Source organism: Falco naumanni, chromosome 6 (genome assembly GCF_017639655.2).
Source record: "Falco naumanni isolate bFalNau1 chromosome 6, bFalNau1.pat, whole genome shotgun sequence".
Taxonomy (NCBI): domain Eukaryota; kingdom Metazoa; phylum Chordata; class Aves; order Falconiformes; family Falconidae; genus Falco; species Falco naumanni.
In genome coordinates, this window is record NC_054059.1 from 52,061,888 (window position 1) to 52,079,780 (window position 17,893).

Here is a 17,893-nt window from a genome sequence, read left to right on the forward strand (position 1 = left end):
TAATTTATAAATATTAATTCAGCAAAATGCTGTGGAGTTTGCAGCTTGGTACAGATGTCACATTTCACCGTGAAAACTGCAATAGAGTAGCAAATCACTGTGAGTAAATGGGTTCAGTTTTTAGATACATCCCTGCCTAACAAATTCCATCAGGGGAGCAAGGGAACTTTGCATCCTCTATGCTTAACCACATTTCACAGAAACCAGCTTTGATCTGCAAAGGGTGCAGCCACTTCTGGATGTAAAAGCATCTGTTCCTTACCAAAATACCAGGTTGCAGCATGTGTTAGTTCAAAAGGAGAGTGCTACGAACATGGTTATATCACTTCTGAGCTGACAGACAGAAAACTCTGCCCCGCACTGATGTGGATGGCCTCCCGGGGCATGGCAAGGTGATGGCTCATCGCTGCATTGCTCTCACAGCACATTGCAGACAGGCTCTGATGGGCCCCAGGCAGTGCACGTACAGCCAGGGCCATGCACAGGGAGTGTTCGTAAGGCACGGTCAAATCAAAGCTCATTTTTTGTTCTCCCACTAAGGCTATATCCGAACTATACTATATTTTTAATGATAAACGTTGTTGGTATTTTCCCCCCTGCAGTTATGTCCCAAAAGGGGCAGGGAGGAGAGTCACATGTTCTTTATTGTCTTAGCTTTATAGCAGCTAGGGGAATTTTTCTAACTGTAAAAATTAAAGTATCATTTTATTTTTAAATGGAGTCCAAGAAAAGTAGTTCTCAGCCTCCAGGTGGCAAGTTTCAGAAGCAACCACCCTTCAATACAAATAGTTCCCTGGCTTGTCTCCTGTTTTCACCTGCCATAATGCAAATCCCTTAGGAGACAGAAAGGTGTAAACACAGCTGTGAGATGCTCCTGCTGATGGGGAGTGGCAGGAAGGAAAGCGTTAAATGCCGAGGGTAAACAAACCCGGTTTGTTAGAGTCAGCAGGGCAGAGAGGATCCCACAGATAAACCCAGCCTCGAAGCTTCTCCCCAGCTCAACTGGTTATTGCTCAGCGGCTCTTACTCATCTGAATCTAGGTGGAGCTCCCTCCCTCCCTCCCTCCCTGCATTGTCTCTCCCGACCAAAAAGCTTTTCTCAAACATCTGCACACACGCTCTCGTAGGTACCATCACTCACTTTCCAGGAGCTTTGCAGAAGCACCCATTGCTTTGCTTCACTGAGCCGGTGGCAGAGACATCCATCCTCGTCCCACCAGCCTCCCCCCGCCCTGAAAGATGGTGAAGTACGGCCTCGACTACACGCGGTGCAGATGGATCCTACCCCTGCTCCTGGGCATAGGTGTCATCTTTGGTATCATTGCGCTGGCAGGCAGGGGCTGGCTGGAGTCGCAGACCTTGCCCTACGTGCAGCAAGCGTCGTTATGGGAGAGCTGCAGGAGGCCTGGGCCGGGTGGGGAATGGACCTGCGAGTCCCTCATGGGTTACGGTAAGCACCTGCAAGGGTGGTGGGAGCAGTTTCTGAAGCAGTGGGTCACATCTCTGAGCTCATCTTCCCTCAGCTCTCCTAACCATATTGCATAATATTTGGCATTTATATATGAAGTTATGGGCAACAGGCGCTGTCACTGAAATACACCAAGGCTTTTGACTAACAGGGTGAAGAAGAAAAATGCCCTCACCCCTGTGCAGAAGGAAATCTGGTTGCTTTAGCTGCTGGGTTGCATAGTACAAAAAACTACATGTGGTAATGTACAGTAATAACAGAAAATATTACAGCATTTAAGATTTTCTTCCTCTCTCAGAAGAAGCTAGTAACCTCTTCTTGATATCACTGCTTTCCGAAACATAACAGCTACTGCTGAACTAATTGTGTTGGTAGGCCTGGTATTAGTGTGATAAGCCAGTCCTGAGTGCTAGCAAGAAATGGGGAGGTAGAAATGTAAGATGATAGGAAGATATCTGGGGAGTGTTAGGCTGCCCTGACGTGCTGCCCTGAAACTGCTCTGGTAGGTGGGTCACGTGAAAGACTCTCCTTGTGATTATGAAAGAAAGCTTTAAAAGATGAAAGGATTTCTTGTTTGTACTGAATTTTGGTTAAGTACACTATTAAACATGTTGACCCAAGTGCAATCTTCAGCTTGAAAAGATGTAAACCACTGAGACTGGGAGAATAGGCCAAGAGAAGGATCACTCTAGAGGTGCCCTATTCCTTCTTTTTTCTTTTTTTTTCCCCCCCTATATATCTGCTATTGGCCATGGTCTGAAACAAGTTATTTTGAGTGATGGGCTGTTAGCCTGAGCCAGGAGGAAAGTTCAAGCATTCTTACAATTTATGCTAATTCAAATTAAAAGGAATATAATTTTCTCTAAGGCTCAGAATCTCAGCTGTTCTTTTTGAAAATGAGTGTAAAAAAACTTGCAGAAGCAATCTCAGGGATCATTTATTACAGCTTTTCAAAATTGTGACTCATTGTTTATCGTATATGGTCAAACTCTACCAGCTATGCACAAATTTGAGCTGTAGCAAGTTAATTGCAGGAGGCCCCTGTGAGCACAGGGCTCCAGGGCAAGACTGGCTCCATTAAGTGCCATGCCCAGTCCTGCTCTCAGAGCTCCTGCATCAGCTGTGTGGCTAGGCATAGCTCAGGCCAGCAAATTGGCCTCTGGTACATGGCACTGGAGAGCAGGAGAGAGACACCCTGATGCTTAGCAAAGGGCTTCTCAGTCCTGAGTCTCCATGAAAAGTGATCCCTCCTCCTGATCGCCATGTTGGGCCCTGTGTCACGAATGCCAGCTTTAACCGGACAGAAAATGCTAAGAAGTTTCACCTTGATTGTCTTGATAATATAAGAGAAATTTCACCTTGCTTCCAGGTCCTACACCGTTGTTTGGCATTTCACTTCCTTCCTTATCCTGCCTCAATCTGACATGCTTACATTCTGCAGTTGTATGCACATTTTTGCACTGGACAGCACCTTCACACAAACCAGGGAGGGTATCCTCTATGTGGACTACCCTGCAATGTCTGGGGTTACCATGAATCACATACAAAATAAGTCCAGCACTTCTGATGCAGAAATGCTGGGCTTAGTACACACATGCAGCACATTCTCCAACATGTATATTGGAGAGTCAGCTGATGCTTCTGAAAACATCAGAAGTGCTGTTCATGTGCTGTGTGACTGCATTAAGCTCTCAATGGGCTTACATCTATTATTTCACCTCTTTAGACTTACTAAATATCCAGAAAACCTAAGCAAATCCTCAAAATCCTGCTGGACAACATTTCCGGGTGGAAAAGGGTGATATGTCTGGGACAACGGACATAAAGGCTGCATGTAAAAATGTGTGTATAAGCCAAGTGACAGTGGATTGCACTGTCAGGCTTCTGCCTCTGCTAGATGATGCCATTACAACGTGGATCTTGGCCATAGCAGGGGTGGGTTACCCCTGACCCATAAGAGGGCTGTAGACCTGACCATTAAGGATGCAAACTCATGTCACTGTCCTGATCCTTTCCAGTCCCTTTCTTCAGACACCACCTCTCCAGAGGTGGGATGTGTTCAGATCCAATCCTGTCCTCCATTTTTCCTATTGTTCTGTTCTTGATCAGGTGATGTGGGGTTGGAATCTTTCTTCTAGGGCTCCTGCCTTTCCTCACACAGGGTGAAGGTACCTGATGCCAGTCTTGTATTCCACTCAAAAGACCAGGCCACAGGACAGCATCTCACTTGTGAGCATCCAGTTCTTGTGTTGAGCCTGGTTCTATCTGCCTCAGTGTGGAAACAGAGGGTTTTAATAATTCTGGTTTACATTTATCCACAGTGCTCCAGAAAGGTCATAGAAAACAAGCATTTAGCATCATGTTCTGTGGGGTGTTTAACTTTGTTTTATGCCAAGCTAAACACAGTGCTGGATAAACAAAGTGTAGTTATATGCCTTCCTGAGCACAGAGACAAAAGATGTGATATAAACAGAAAGGACAGAAGTGTTTTACATCTTTCCTGAGATGAACTGTCTCTTCCCTGCCCCCCCCCCCCCCCCCCCCCCCCCCCCCCCCCCCTATTCCACATATTCCACAGTTCCCATCTCATTTTCTCTGGGCTTTACTCTCAGCCTTCCTGCCTGATCTGCCACAGGCTGCGTAGGTTCTGAGATTCAGTCTTCCTGTGGGGATGGTTTCACTGACACAGGTGATACACGTGTACCCCAGCAGCTGCCAGCAAATATTCTCAACATGACTTGGACAGTGTAGCTATCTTAATCCACTACAGACATCTTTACCCTATCATGATTAGATATAATCGTAACATTCCTGCAAGTTGTTCAATATAATGTGCAAATTCAAATCAAATTCTCGATGTATGATGTTTGAAATTCCCCTTAAATCTCTGCTGTTTGGCTTAACATATACATACACAGACAGAAGGCAAAATCCCAGCATCATTGAGGTGGGTCAGACTGGAAGGCAAGAAGGTTGAATGTTTCATTGGTTGCACCAGTGGAGTTTGGAGTCTCTGAAGAGCTGCTTAAACTGGTGGAATTAACACCTCACAGAGAAGACAAGAAGCTTGTACACTTTTTTTTTCTTTCCTTTTTGAAATCCAGTAGAATAACTCCAATGGTGTAGCTGTTTTCTGTGAAAGCACCTGCACACTCTTGTTTTTTTGCAAAGTTCATGAATTCTGTGGAAGTGAGAATATGAAGAGTTTATAGATTTTGTTTTCTTCTCCAAGAGTTCAGATCTTTTGATTTAACCATGTAACACTCATCTAGACTTTATCAGAAGTCTTTGGCTTTTCAAACATATTTAGCTGAAATAAATAGAACTGTCTAGGAAAAAATATTTAGTGCATTAGGACACTTACTTGAAATGCATGGAGTTTAGGATGAGGGGCTGAGGGATGCAAACTGTAGCTCTGCAGCGTTCTGGCACTTGGAACAAATAAAGGTCTAAAGCTTATAACATGTTTGAACCCTTACAAAGACAGAGACAGAGACTTTTTGGATAGATAATGAGCACAATATAGAATGTATCTGTCTGGGACATGATTGAGCTTGCAAAGAAAACACGGAGGTTAAATCCCTTCATGAAGCTGGCACAGCACTCCTTTGTTTTTCTTGATTTTTGGCTATATAACCTCTCTTGAACAAGGTGTGTCTCACAGACTTAAGACATCTTTTCAGTGTACAATTTATTCCACTGCAGGCTTTGAAGATGTTTAAACATGTGTGGATTTAGTTGGGGGAAAAGAACTGATTTTATTTTATTAGTCTCAATGTGTTGCACAATAGGATGAAAAACTACCCTTGTTCCTTCTTATGTTCCACTCATGCCTGCAGCTCCTTCACATGCAGATGCTGCCATCAAAATAACTGCAGCTTAAATCTCTAAATTTAGGTTGAAGTGGTCTGCTCATTTGCATGGTGCAAATAGAGATCTTGGGGGGAAAAAATCAGGAAGAGGTATTTCCACATGACAAGTGGAATCCAGATCTTCACTTATTTTCACATCATAGTATTCAATTACAGACTTTTCCTAGGAAGTGTGGCAGGTTTAGTGACTGTGAGGATTAGTGGAGAGATAAATGATTTTGCCATCTGGAAAGGACACCTTCCTGCATCTTGTCTTCCAGGCAAATAATGGGTAACTGTCCTAGCTCATTCCATTTTTATTTTGGTCCATAAATATTAATGCAATACTACAAGACAGGATGACTAGTAAATGTAGTATGATTATAATGAACAAGAATTACTTCAAATATGGTGGCAGATGAGTGTGTCTATAGGATAAATGAAAGAAGGGAATGTGCAAAAGGTAATACCCTCTTGAGGAAAGACGTTCTGCTTTAGTCTCATAGGAACACCACTGCTGAGTAGATTTTCGATTTTCTTCCCTGTTTTGCCTGTATCCCTATATCAGGCTCCTGGGTCTGTGGGATCTTTTGCTACCATGAAGCACAATTTATTATTCTGGAGGAATAACAAAATGGAAATCACTTGCTAAAAATCCCCAGCTAAAGCTACAACAGCAATGTACGCAGTGTGGTCAGGATCAGTCTCCGAGTAGCAAAGGACTTATCTTCGTACTACTCTTATCACTGGCCTTGCAGTGCTGGCCCCACAGCTCTCCCTCTGGGAAACTTCTCCAGCAGACCAGTGACTCATAAACACCCAGGGTGCAGAACAGAACAGACACCAAGTTTCCCTGTTGCTAGCTGCCTGGGTAAAACTGTTTTGCCTTCCCCCGTGTTCCCATCACATCTGACAGCCAGCACCTGACCCCAGGCATGGGGAAGCCCTCACTTGCCTCGAGCTGAAGCAAGCTCCCTGACCAGAGTGGCATAGGGGTATTTCCAGATGGATGGGGCTGAGAGACAGCCCCTTTCAGCAGTGCCTGGGAGGAGAAGCAAGCTGCCCCAGCAGCTCTTCGGCATCTGAGGGTGTCTGCATGTGGGAATAGAAATTAAGCAAGCAAGTAACTGCTTTTGAAGCAGGGACTAGCTCAAGTCATAGGGCCTTTATTGCAGACTTCCCCTGAAATCAAGGTTCTGCACCTGAAGGCTTCCAGAATCTGGTGAAATTCAAGTAGATTTGGAAAAGTGTCCTTGCAGCTAGAAAACAAAGGCTGGGGAGGTTTCTGACTAGTCCAAGGAGGCCTGTGGGCGAGCCCAGCTCTATGTTCTGTGCATTGCCTGGATTCCAGGGCAAACCTGACTCCTTTGACACAGTGTGAACTGAAAATGAAAGCTTGTCACTGTTCCTGCTGCAACTTAGCATCAAACAGTTATATTTACATACAGTGATTGCCTGTAGTTTTAATGACAGTGTATACAGAAGCACACAATTTCTTAAGTCATCAGTCTCCTAGAAGTGTAATGTTACCTGAGACTAACCAGTGAGAAATGAGATTACAAGATTAGTTACTTAATAACATAGAATATTCAATCATTATTCAAAACTTAGAATGCTAGAAAATACAGGTTCAATTAAAAGTATGCAGTAATGAAAATATCACAACAATATATTTAAGGAACTCTGATGCAAGAAATAAAGAAGAAATTTGATTTTCCCCCAGCTTGTAGGAGACACTCTGATGTTACTATGGAGGTATAACAGAAGGGAATCAAACCCAGAGAATTTAGTTACCATTGCAGTTTTCATTCCTCATCTGCTAACATGCTTTCCCTTATAATTTTAGGGTTTGTCCTTTTGTATGTTTAGTGGCAGATTGGTTTAATCAGATTCTTTTCTAAGTAATAGTTATACTCTTCAGCAATTAACTCTACAGAGAGCAATTCCACATGTCATCCCACTGTTTATTATCCAATCTTCCTTTAAGAATTACAGTTAAATTGGGTGGGAAAATAGCAATCACATAGAGAGTTCTCATCTCCCCAACAGGAGATATGAACTGTTGGTGTTGAGGACTTTGCAAAGATCCTCAACGCTTTGCGTTGTCAGGACCTTAAGTCCTTGAGAGGATACCATTCACTCATACACACAGGGGAGGCATCGCTGCTGCAGATGCATGGAAACTTGTGGCTAAACTCTCATTTCTCTTCACCTCATCTCTTCCTCTAGCTTATTGAGGTAATCTGATACAGCAGGGCTATAATAACCTCTCCATATTCTGAATGGTGATAAGGACTGCAAGATAGATTTCAAATTCCACTGTAGGGTTAAACAGTCAGGATAACAGTCAGGTTAAACTATCTTAAGCAGGAAAGTAGTTACGCAGCAGAAGAAACAACTCTCAAAACACTGGGGTTTTTTTCACATTTCCATATCTTTCCTCACTGGCAGCTTGCATTGCTCTGAGCAACCTTGAACACATTGAGTCAGTGAGTATTGTAACACCATGCTGCTTCTTTGTCAAGCACCATTACAAAATCTATCATCAGTGAAAAATTCCCAACGTACTTTGTGGAATGATAGTGGTAGTTTATGTCCCAGAGGTTTCTGGCTTCCTTCTGTTGGTACTAAGTAACACTTCAGATCACACGCAGCCCTGCTGAAGTACTAATCTGCAAATGAATACATGTAATGTCACCTGTTACATTGAATATGCACACTGTGCCCAAATCAGGCCCCAAATGTAGGAAGTCTCTGTGCGCTTCATTAACAACCCCATCAGGAGTAAGCAGCAAGTGATGAAGACTTTCAGGATGTGTTGTAAAAGCTATTTCATTCACGAGAAGAGTAAATAGAGCTTATGATGTATTTTATGAGCACAAAGTACCATTTCTGCTTATATGTTGGGGTTTTTCTTTCGCAAATGGTAAAATTTTGCTTCTAACAGAAAATTAGATCCAGATTCACAGCTGCTCTCTATCGGAGAGAAACCCCCTAGTGCAAAAGGCGACTTTCAGCAAGGTTTCAGAACAAAGTTTGCTTACAGCATGAAAACTGCAGCTCAAGAGTGAGAACAATACTTGGCGCATATAGAAATGAGATGTAAATTCAGTGTTCAGCAGCCTCAAATTGCCCTGGGAATATAAAACTTTAAAAGAGCTTTTTGGAAAGGTTCCACTCTGCTGTTTTGATTAAAAGTCCTAGTTCATAGCCTGCGTTACCATGGAATTGATTCTCTTTAATTCACATTAAATATTTTAACCCGTTTTTAACTCAGGAGTAGTTAGGAAGCAGGTATCTCTTGCTATTCTGATTAACTGAGCTTATGTATATGTACTGATTAATGAACACCTTACCTATCTTATTTACTTGACCCTCCCAACCCCCATATACACATCCAATCCTGCTTTAATTTAAAGCAAACAGTAAAAAATAGGAGGAAAAAATGTTATGGCATTAAAACACAGAAGACTGAGCTTTAATCCCGAGATGTTCTCTATGTATGCAACTGCTTCTGAAGATAATGTGAGATAGGGGTATTCCCTGACTCTCTCATGAGCAAACCTTTAATTCTGAGGCACTGTGTGCACATTATTTTTAATAGCTAACTTACTCCCATGGTGCTCCCTTTGATGATGGCTCTACGCCCTCTGCCACTTCTGCCTCCCTAGCACTAAGTAAGCATCAGGGAGGAGCCCTCATTAATACAAGATTTGCAGAAACCAGCTTCTAAGTCAAGCTTGTACATGCCTGGGCTTATGATGAGATGAGTTTGAACCACTCCCTAAGACGGAGTTGCTCCTCCCCTCCAATTCAATTTGGAATAACTTCTAAGTTGAATTACTTGCCTCAGTAAGAGAAGAGGTTTGCAGAAGTACGCAAGGTCTTGGATGAAGGTTTTGCCTACATATGTTTGTGAGTGAAGTCAGTGGAAGGGAAATAACAGGGTTTTGCTTTAAAGGAGTTAAAGTCCACCAAGCTAAACTGAGCTCTTCCTTTAGCACCAAGCTATGGTCAAGACACTGCTTTGTGCTAATACATGCTGTGTTTTATTGATAAATGGCCTATTCATAAATGTTCTTTTCCTTACTGTTGTCATTTAAAATCATTATCATAGGGTAATAGTCCTAAAGTCCTAATCCTTTCTTATGTATATGGGGCCTGCTACTATCACTGAGAAACTTTTGCAAGATTATCTTAGTGTGAACTTACATAAGTCATTCTTTACTTCCATAGCTGTCTCTTAAGAGGTGGCGAGTTAAAAGCTGGTTCCTGCTCACATAAAACTGGCTTGCATGTTATGAGATAATTTTCTGTTATTAAATGAGAAATCCATATTAACTGCCAATGAATTCTAAGGAAGCAATGCTAGGGGAAAGAACAGAATTCCCAAAAAGGATGCCAAACAAAAGGACCAAAAATTTTGTATTGCACTCCAAATGATATAAACTCACACAAAAAAACCCCAAAGAGAAACATCCAGTATTGACTCCTCACAGGAAAGATATTCAGAGAATGCAGTTGTTTTAAGAATGATTCAGATGCAACGGAGATACAAGCTCAAAGAGTAATACACATCCAATCATGCCTTTGATATATTTTCCTCAGTTTAATCTGTTCATAAATCTTCCATGACTAACATGTGATTTTCTTCACTTGTATAGCCTTCCTTTGAAATTATTTTCAGCCAATAGCTTTCAGTCTGCACATACAGTTTATTCACAAGAAGTTGCTTTTAAAAGTTCCTGATTTATCTTGGCTGCATACAAACACATGTGCATTAGTACTTCAATGCCAGCTCATGTGAGCAGCAAACGCAGAGATTTCAGTGTTCACTTGTTTTCAAAAAGAGCACAGGACTTTCCCACAGCTGGCACGTTAGAGTTGTGATTTCCAAAAGACAGGCTTTTGCACTGTCTAGTGTTGCACAGATAACATGAGGAATCCAGAGTGCTGGATGACAGTGGCTTGCACATACACCAACAGCTCATAACTCTTTGGCTGATAAGTTGAGATGTGAGTTAATGAGTTTGATGGACCATCTTAAGATTCAAGCTAAGGAGAATGCAGGTTCTGCTGCAGACATGCTCACTTTCACATGGAAGCTTTCTTGAGGAGAACAAACCAAAATGAAATGGATAAAACCTGGCCAAAGCAGTTCCTTTTCAAAGTGAAGCATGCGCTCTGCAGGGTTCACCACACCCTGATAAAGAACGTCAGGTTGAGAAACCTGAGTTCTGCTTTGTTTCCAAAATAATGCTCTTTCCCTTTAATCAGAGGGATGTAAAGCAGGTTGAACTCTGCAAACTCAGCCAAGAAACATTCTCATGACATACAACACAGCGGTGAATCACCACCAGGGCAGATTTTAGTTCTTGTAAGAATTGCTTTGCCAGATTGGAGCTAGAACTGCAGGGTTTGTGTTTCTTTCCCTTGGTGGTATGAAGGATAACAGAGCAAAATATTAGTCTGTTACATTTTCTTTCCCCCACCTCTCTGTTTCTTTTGAATTAAGACTATCCTTCACAAAATTGCTACACAATTCACTGCAGCGGCAGATGTGTTAAAACAGTCAGCAAGAACCTGTAAGGTAATTGTTGGTGTCTGTGAGCTGATAATAAACATTTGTTTTACTTCCAGTGCTAGTTGTGTATTTAGCTTCACACCAGAAGGAGAATTTGGAGAAATATGTTCTTATTGATTACACCAGGAGAGGTACTTCTGATTGCTCTGGGGTTGCTTTCGGAAAATGTCACTCAAAGAGAGAGACTCAGTAGTTCATGTGGTTTGGGGCTACCAGATCAAGAAAAACATGAGAATGTCATTGTGAGTGTTTTCCCATGTTTTGAACCACATACACCAGAACACAAAAATTTGTATTTGTCATGGGGGAAGTAGACTTCACATGCTATTTTCAAGGCACGACAGCTCTTTTTTGAAGGCACCATTCAGAGCATGAAACATGGCAGGCTAAGGAAAGACTGGAGGTAGTGGTTCAAAGTTTTGGTTCAACTTCCTGCTGGCCAAGGAAGTTTATTTTCTTATGTGTGAAGCACAGACAGTGTTTACACTTTTACAAACTGGAAAATACAGGAGGGAGTAAAATCAGGAAGGCAGGAAACCAGAGGCACTTTTAATCCTGGATCTCTAATGAAGTCCATCAGCATCCCGATGGCTGCAGTCAGCAGTAGGATATTCAGAACATGTTTAGATGGTGCAATACAAGAAGTAATCATGCTACCTCTAAACCGAGTTAGCTTTAACAGCAGAGTAATAAAGCTGCATTATTATTATTGTATACTGTCTCAGCTAATTACCTTGCTCATAAGCTACAGTGAGCTCTGTCCTGGCATGAGTGGGCTCTTTCTTGTCTCTAAATTAGCTCAAGGGTCTTCTCACACAGCACGGAGTTTTAGAAGGCAGGCACGTATTTTCATTTTCCAGTAGTCACGTATTGCTACATTCATTCACTGTGGGTAGTCCAGACCCTCACAAATCATGCTGATTGACATACAAAACACTGTAAACAGAAGCACTGTCCTTGCTCTGCTTGAAACATGAAAACATGGGTTCCTTTTGCTTATTTGGGGTAGCAAGGTCTTGTGTTAAGGCAAAATTGCTCAGAAAATTGCCAGCTAGAAGGAGTTTTTAAGAGCGAATGACATGTAGCTTCCTACAGACCTTGCATAGCTTTCACTGGCGTTCTTTCAGCTGAGGAGATGAAAAAAGGAGAGACAGGACTTGCAGGGAAGTGTTACAGGGTCCTGCTGGTATTCAAGGACACTCTTGCATAAACACACATTTCTTTTCTCACAAGCACATTTTAACTCTTGAACAGCTGAAACATCACTGCCATTTTTGGGGGCTGAGAAAACAGATCTCATGAACTGCTGAATATTTTCAGACTCAGCTTGATGTCCTGTAACCTGCTGCTCCCTCTGTTTCTATTTTTGGTTTGATGAGAGGTGGACTAGATCCTTACAGCTTCCAACTCTCTTCTGTGTAAAGTGTACTTTGAGTTGGTTGCACCTGTGATCCTTTGCTGTGGAGTTCATATTTTTAAGACAAACCTTTGCAGTTAGGACAGTTTATTTATGTTTTTGCTTTATGTAAAAGCAAGAAACCCCACAACACTGGAAGATAAGAGAAGATTTGAAATCAGATTAGCCACTTGCTTGTCACTGTTTTCTGACTCATTTAATTCTTCTAATTCTGGCATTTTTAAAGGAATTGTAAGTCTTAGTCCTATTGGTAAAGACACTAAGCTACTCTAGTGCTCCTGGCTGGCACAAGGCAAAATAAACATCTCAGATACAGAAACAGTTGCAATTATTCCTACATAAAGCTTTTGCTACCTTTTACCCTAGAAAAGTAAGGTGTTTGCACGCTGCAGTCTTAGACTACTGATAACGGTGACTTTTTGAAAAGCACAGATGAAGTCAGGGTACTGTTCCTCAAAAAAACCCCATAGTGACTCTTCCATGTAATCCTATTGCCTTACTTGGAGCTGCATATTGGTTTTCTTCCAACACTGAGTTAAACTTTTTTTCCTCTTTTGTGGAAGTGAGAGTCACAAAACTGGCTGCTAGGTGATTAAGCAATGCCTTTTAAAGACCTAAGCATCCTGCAAGAGCATGTCTCTTCTTGCCACATAGTCAATGCCCAGTGGGCTGGGTGTGCACCCAATCTGCTTTCATACAGTCACAGCATTTGAAACACTACTTCAGTAAAAACACCTGGGCGAGCCCAACAGAGGAGGGAGATGGTGGCATGGGCAAGGTGCCAGCAGGCACCAGCTCCTGAGCCCCCAGTCCAGGCGATGCTCCCACCCTGGGGGATGGTGTTCAGCCATCAGCTGCTCCTGGGAAGCAAGGCTGAGCTTTGGCAGACTGTCTGCTGCCCACAGCAGTGGTGGTGGCAGTAGCTGAGATGAAACCACCAGGTTTCATGGTGCTTCAGCACCTCCTGTGTCCTCTGACTCTTCTCTGGGAAAGGACACCCCTTTGCCCAGGAGTTTTGCACCTAACCACAACCACTTGTGCACCTAGCAAAAAAAAATCACCTCTAAATGTCTTTGTCATATCGCCCTTTTTGCCAACCCTTCTGGTCCCTCCCAACCCAAATCTATGATTCTATGATTATAAGTTATAACTCTTGTATCCAAGAACAGTGACAGTGAGGTCACCTCTGCTGAGCAACTTCTCTTACAGCTAGGTGCCCCTTTTTTTGATGTTACAGAGGGGTGGGGGAGAGGCTGGGAGCAGAAGCAACCTCAGCAGGGAAAACTGAGCTGTGGCAGCCCAAGAAATTCCTCTTCCTGGCTGTTTCCTTTGACATTCTGCCTGAGGTGCTGCTCTCCCACCTGTGCCTCCACATTCCATACTCTACCTCCAAGCCTCCTGTAAGGTCCCCAAGAGAAGAGTTTGGACTAAAATACTGAGATAGAAAATGAGATGTGGGCACAACTTTGCTGTCCCTTTCAGTCTTCTCAGGCAGCTGCCTGTTTACAGGAAAAATAATACAGTTGAAAAGACCTATAAGGAGACAGAAACTTTTTGGTATAAGGAAGAAAAAAAGACACAACATAAAACTGAAAATGTAGTGTGACAGCCAAAATGGAGTGGGATTGTAAAGCAGGGGGGAATGGTGAAAAGCGAACAAAAAGGGAAATTGGTTTTGATGGGCTGATGGGAAGAAAAGTAGAGCTGGAAAATCCTGATCTATTTTTCTAGTCTAATAGCAGAGGTGGTGTGGGGCCTGGAGGAAGAGAGGCTGAGCACCAAGGTATCACCCACCAGGGACACAACGGTGGCTTTCATGCCTACCCAACACCAGGCAGGGGGAAGATAGGACACTTTGCATTGTATTACTTGCATGTTCGAAGCAGACAAATTGGCAGGTTAATGGCTACCAAAAATCTTAACTAACTCAGTTCCAGAGGGAGCTTTCACTGAACAGCCTGCACAGCATTTAAGTTGAGTTGTAATTATCATCAGGGTTTTTTGGTTGTGATGATTTCTCATGCTGCTACTGTATGTATATTTGTTTAGAAGCTGACACCTTAGAAACGGATAGTGTAGGTGAGGAGGTGAAGTCTGTAGATGTCCAGCAGATTTTAACTGCCTACTCCACCTACATACACAATTTAAAAAGTATCAAAGTGGGATTTTTACATTCAGAAGAGGAGACACTTTGATCTCTTTGAGCAGTAGTTGCCCCTCAAGACTTAAAATATTGAATGAATAATATTTTTTCCCAGTTGTTATGCCAAGACAATATGCTTTGCTCTGACATGTTATAACATAAAGTTATATAAATTGAAAATGAAAGTGTTAATACCCTGAACAAGCTTTTCAAAATGAAATGGTTCTGACTTTGGATCAAAAGCAAAGGTCAGATTTCCCTACAAAGTAAATTCCAGATCTTTGGATCCATTTAGGACACACAGTTAGACAAAAGCTGGAAAGCAGAAACTACTGAATTTTGACATTTATGGGCTATTGCCATACCTTTAAATTTGCATGCCAGACTGGTAGTGCTTGTATAAGCACATATTTTTAAAGGAAGAATTTAATTAGTTTCAGAGACTGTCTAATTTTCCTTGTTGATGCAAAACAGTGCTGGTTTTATGACACCTGCTGAGGTAGTGACATTTGTTATTGAAGGATAGTGTCTGTTCTTACATCTTTACTGTCATTTTTGTCTTAATTGTTAAATCTAAAGAGGAAGCTTACACACAAGCCCCACTGCATTTATATAAGAGAGGTCAAAGCTGGCATTTTTATGTATTCTGCACTCAGTGAATGGTTTGTTGTGGAACTAAAATGTTCACCTATGAGAGGAGAGAAAGATCCCATGCTTGCTTTCTTGGGAGCTGACCTTCTTTTCACATTTGTTTATAAATAGCCTTTCATTACAAACCAGAGAAGAACACTGCAAAAGGATTTTCTTGTTCCTTTCTAATGTATCTTCCTTCTGATTTCAGCTTGGGGAAGAGCTGCTGCCGCCACATACCTGGTTGGCTTTATACTTCTAGTCATCTGTTTTGCTCTGGCCATCATAGCATTTGCCATTGACACACTTCGGTTCAACTTCATACGTGGGATTGGAGGCTTGCTTTTTGTCGCTGGTAAGGCAGTATGTGAAGTCAAATTTAGCTTGTACAGGTATATCCATACTAGAACTGGTATGTGCCTCAGCTGATTCTATACCCAAACCTTTGCCTGTGTGCACTTGAGCTCTCTATGAAAAATCATGTAACAAAGACTGTTACAGCAGTGGATCAATTTTCAAATATTCCAAAACACGGGTGAGTTTAGCTACAGGTATTATGGAGGCAGGCAACGTGATGGGTGTTAGCTTAAACATTTTTTGTTTTCTCCTGTTTCTTCAGCTGTGTTCTCCATCATGGGCCTGGTCATTTATCCAGTAAAGTTCTCGACTGAAATTGATATGACGGGGATCAATATGTTCAGCTGGGCCTACGGCTTCGGCTGGACCACCGCCATTATGGAAATATGCTTGGGATTCTTCTTCTGCTGCCTTCCTAACTATGAAGATCAGATCTTGGGTAATGTGAAGCCCACATATTTTTACTCTTCCCCATAAGCACCAAGAAAAATGCGTTAGTATTCCAGAGATATCTGACAGACCAACTACATTTTCCAGAATATTGTCATCAGCTGTTAGTTGAAAAGGCTGGAAACTTTTCAAATACATGTAGAGAAATGGTACTGGCACTCTACAATAAAGTTATCCACTCTGTTTTGGACCTTCATATCTGATGTGGGTTGATTAGATAAAGCCTAAACATGAAAAAAAACTTGTGTTTACTCATTCATTCCCATGAGTGGGGTGTATGTGTATTCCATTGCATCTTAAATGCATTCATATTACTAATTACATTCAGAAAAGCTTTTTAAACTGCCAATAAACAAAACAAGCTTCTTCCTGAAGGAAAGCAGCTCACAAATATCCCATTTTGTATGTATCATCTTTAACTTGAAGATATTGCACATTTTTCAATAAAATACCTTTATCACTGGCTGCCAAATTAGTAAATTAGTCAGCCAGCACTTCACATCTTTGCTTCCATTTTTCATTCATTCACTTAAGCTGTAGGCACAGGGTAAGGAAAGTATGAGAAAAAGCTCCCTACCCAAGCCAGCATCTTGACTTTTGCCCATCCATGTGGAATTTAAGTATTTATTTCTAAATATTTGCAAGGGTAAGCAAGGACTGTCAGTAAACCCTTAAAAATCTTGGCATGCTATTTTTGGGGCCAGTGCAGAGCAGGCAGAAGCAGAGGGGATTTCAAGCCACCTCTGCAACCTACAGACCTGGTTTGAAGAGGGTCCTGGTGTGGCTTTCTTCATGGGTGTCTGCCTCTTTTCTCCACTGTATCAAAATCTATGGCTTTAAAAAGCTCTGTTATAATGGTCCAGCTCTTTTATCCAGAGTAGAAGAGTCAGGAAGGGCTTAAACAGAGGTATGATTCCCCTATATGTCAGGAGTTGAGCATATCAAATATTTTTTAGAAGGACCATTTTTCACTGATTTGCTGTTCATAAGTATTTTAAAAGTGGAAAGTGTATACTGTTTTATGTAACTGGAAAATGCATAAATACCCCTTACTAATGCATACTAAGGCTCTCATAGAGAAAATCACATCATAAAACCCCTTCCAGTATCTTGTACTCCACAGTGGCACAAGCCTTGATATATTGCAAGCAATTAAGTGTATACTCAAGACTCTGCTGGTTTCTGCCTTGCTAATCCTAACTTTATAATGTTCCATTTTTTTCTCTTAAGTGAAAAAATGGATACTTTTGCTGTGTGGAAAAAGAAGTCTAGTCAAAATCCTTAGCTGCAGAGGATTATTAGCTTGTAACACATCTGCAGTTTTTTAACTATGTACACTTCATGGAAAGTGCCCTGCCAAATGTTCTTTACTGCGAAGAATGAGAGGTAGAAAAAAAAATTAGTAAAGGTTCTGCATAGCTAAAATTAATAAAGTCCCAGGACTTAACCTGTTTTTTTGAAGCAGCTAACTTCATTTACTTTTATAGAGTGTCTTCCAACCTCGATCAATAAATATAAGAGATGTATCAGACCAATGGGGAGGGTATATGCAACAGGGAATAGTTAGTCAAGAACTTGCAAATACATTAAGAATGTGTTTCCTAGTTGGAAGGAAATTAAAATGAAATAGAGTTGAGAAAGCAGTTTGTATAAAATGTCTTGAAATTCTTTTTGTAATACTATCTGTTTAGGAAAAAAATTACCATAAATCTTTTCATTATGCTTATTATACCTAATAAATGATGGTATCTATATATTGTTTCAAAAATGAGTCTTAGTTTTTGTTCTGTACTAAGAGTGGGGAAGTATGGAAGCCCCCAAAGCTTTCTCTTCTCAGGCATCACCTTGGAGCCCCTGGGTATGCTGGCTGGATTTTGAGAGGGGAGAGTAACTTACAAATCTAGCATTACAACAGCTTGTATTATTTTCCAGTCTGATTTTGGCTGCCTCCTGAGGCCTCGTTCACAAGCACATGAGAACAGTGGACTTATGG

At 41.6% G+C, this 17,893-nt stretch overlaps 1 protein-coding gene across 1 annotated transcript; it reads left to right on the forward strand.

The window, feature by feature from the left end:
- Positions 1–1,122: 1,122 nt before the first annotated feature.
- On the forward strand, positions 1,123–17,586 carry LOC121090244 (p53 apoptosis effector related to PMP-22-like). Its single transcript, XM_040598521.1, has 3 exons — positions 1,123–1,450; positions 15,305–15,448; positions 15,713–17,586. The coding sequence occupies exons 1-3, from the start codon at positions 1,240–1,242 to the stop codon at positions 15,925–15,927; spliced, it is 570 nt and encodes a 189-aa protein (XP_040454455.1). The 5' UTR covers positions 1,123–1,239; the 3' UTR covers positions 15,928–17,586.
- The last annotated feature ends 307 nt before the right edge of the window (positions 17,587–17,893 follow it).

What these genes read in the sequence shown, in the direction of transcription:
- LOC121090244 (XM_040598521.1), top strand. Translation starts at nt 1,240, where the DNA reads ATGGTGAAGTACGGCCTCGACTACACGCGGTGCAGATGGATCCTACCC. An exon ending in CGAGTCCCTCATGGGTTACG is followed by an intron (nt 1,451 to 15,304) that starts GTAAGCACCTGC and finishes TTCTGATTTCAG; the next exon opens with CTTGGGGAAGAGCTGCTGCC. An exon ending in AGGCTTGCTTTTTGTCGCTG is followed by an intron (nt 15,449 to 15,712) that starts GTAAGGCAGTAT and finishes CTGTTTCTTCAG; the next exon opens with CTGTGTTCTCCATCATGGGC.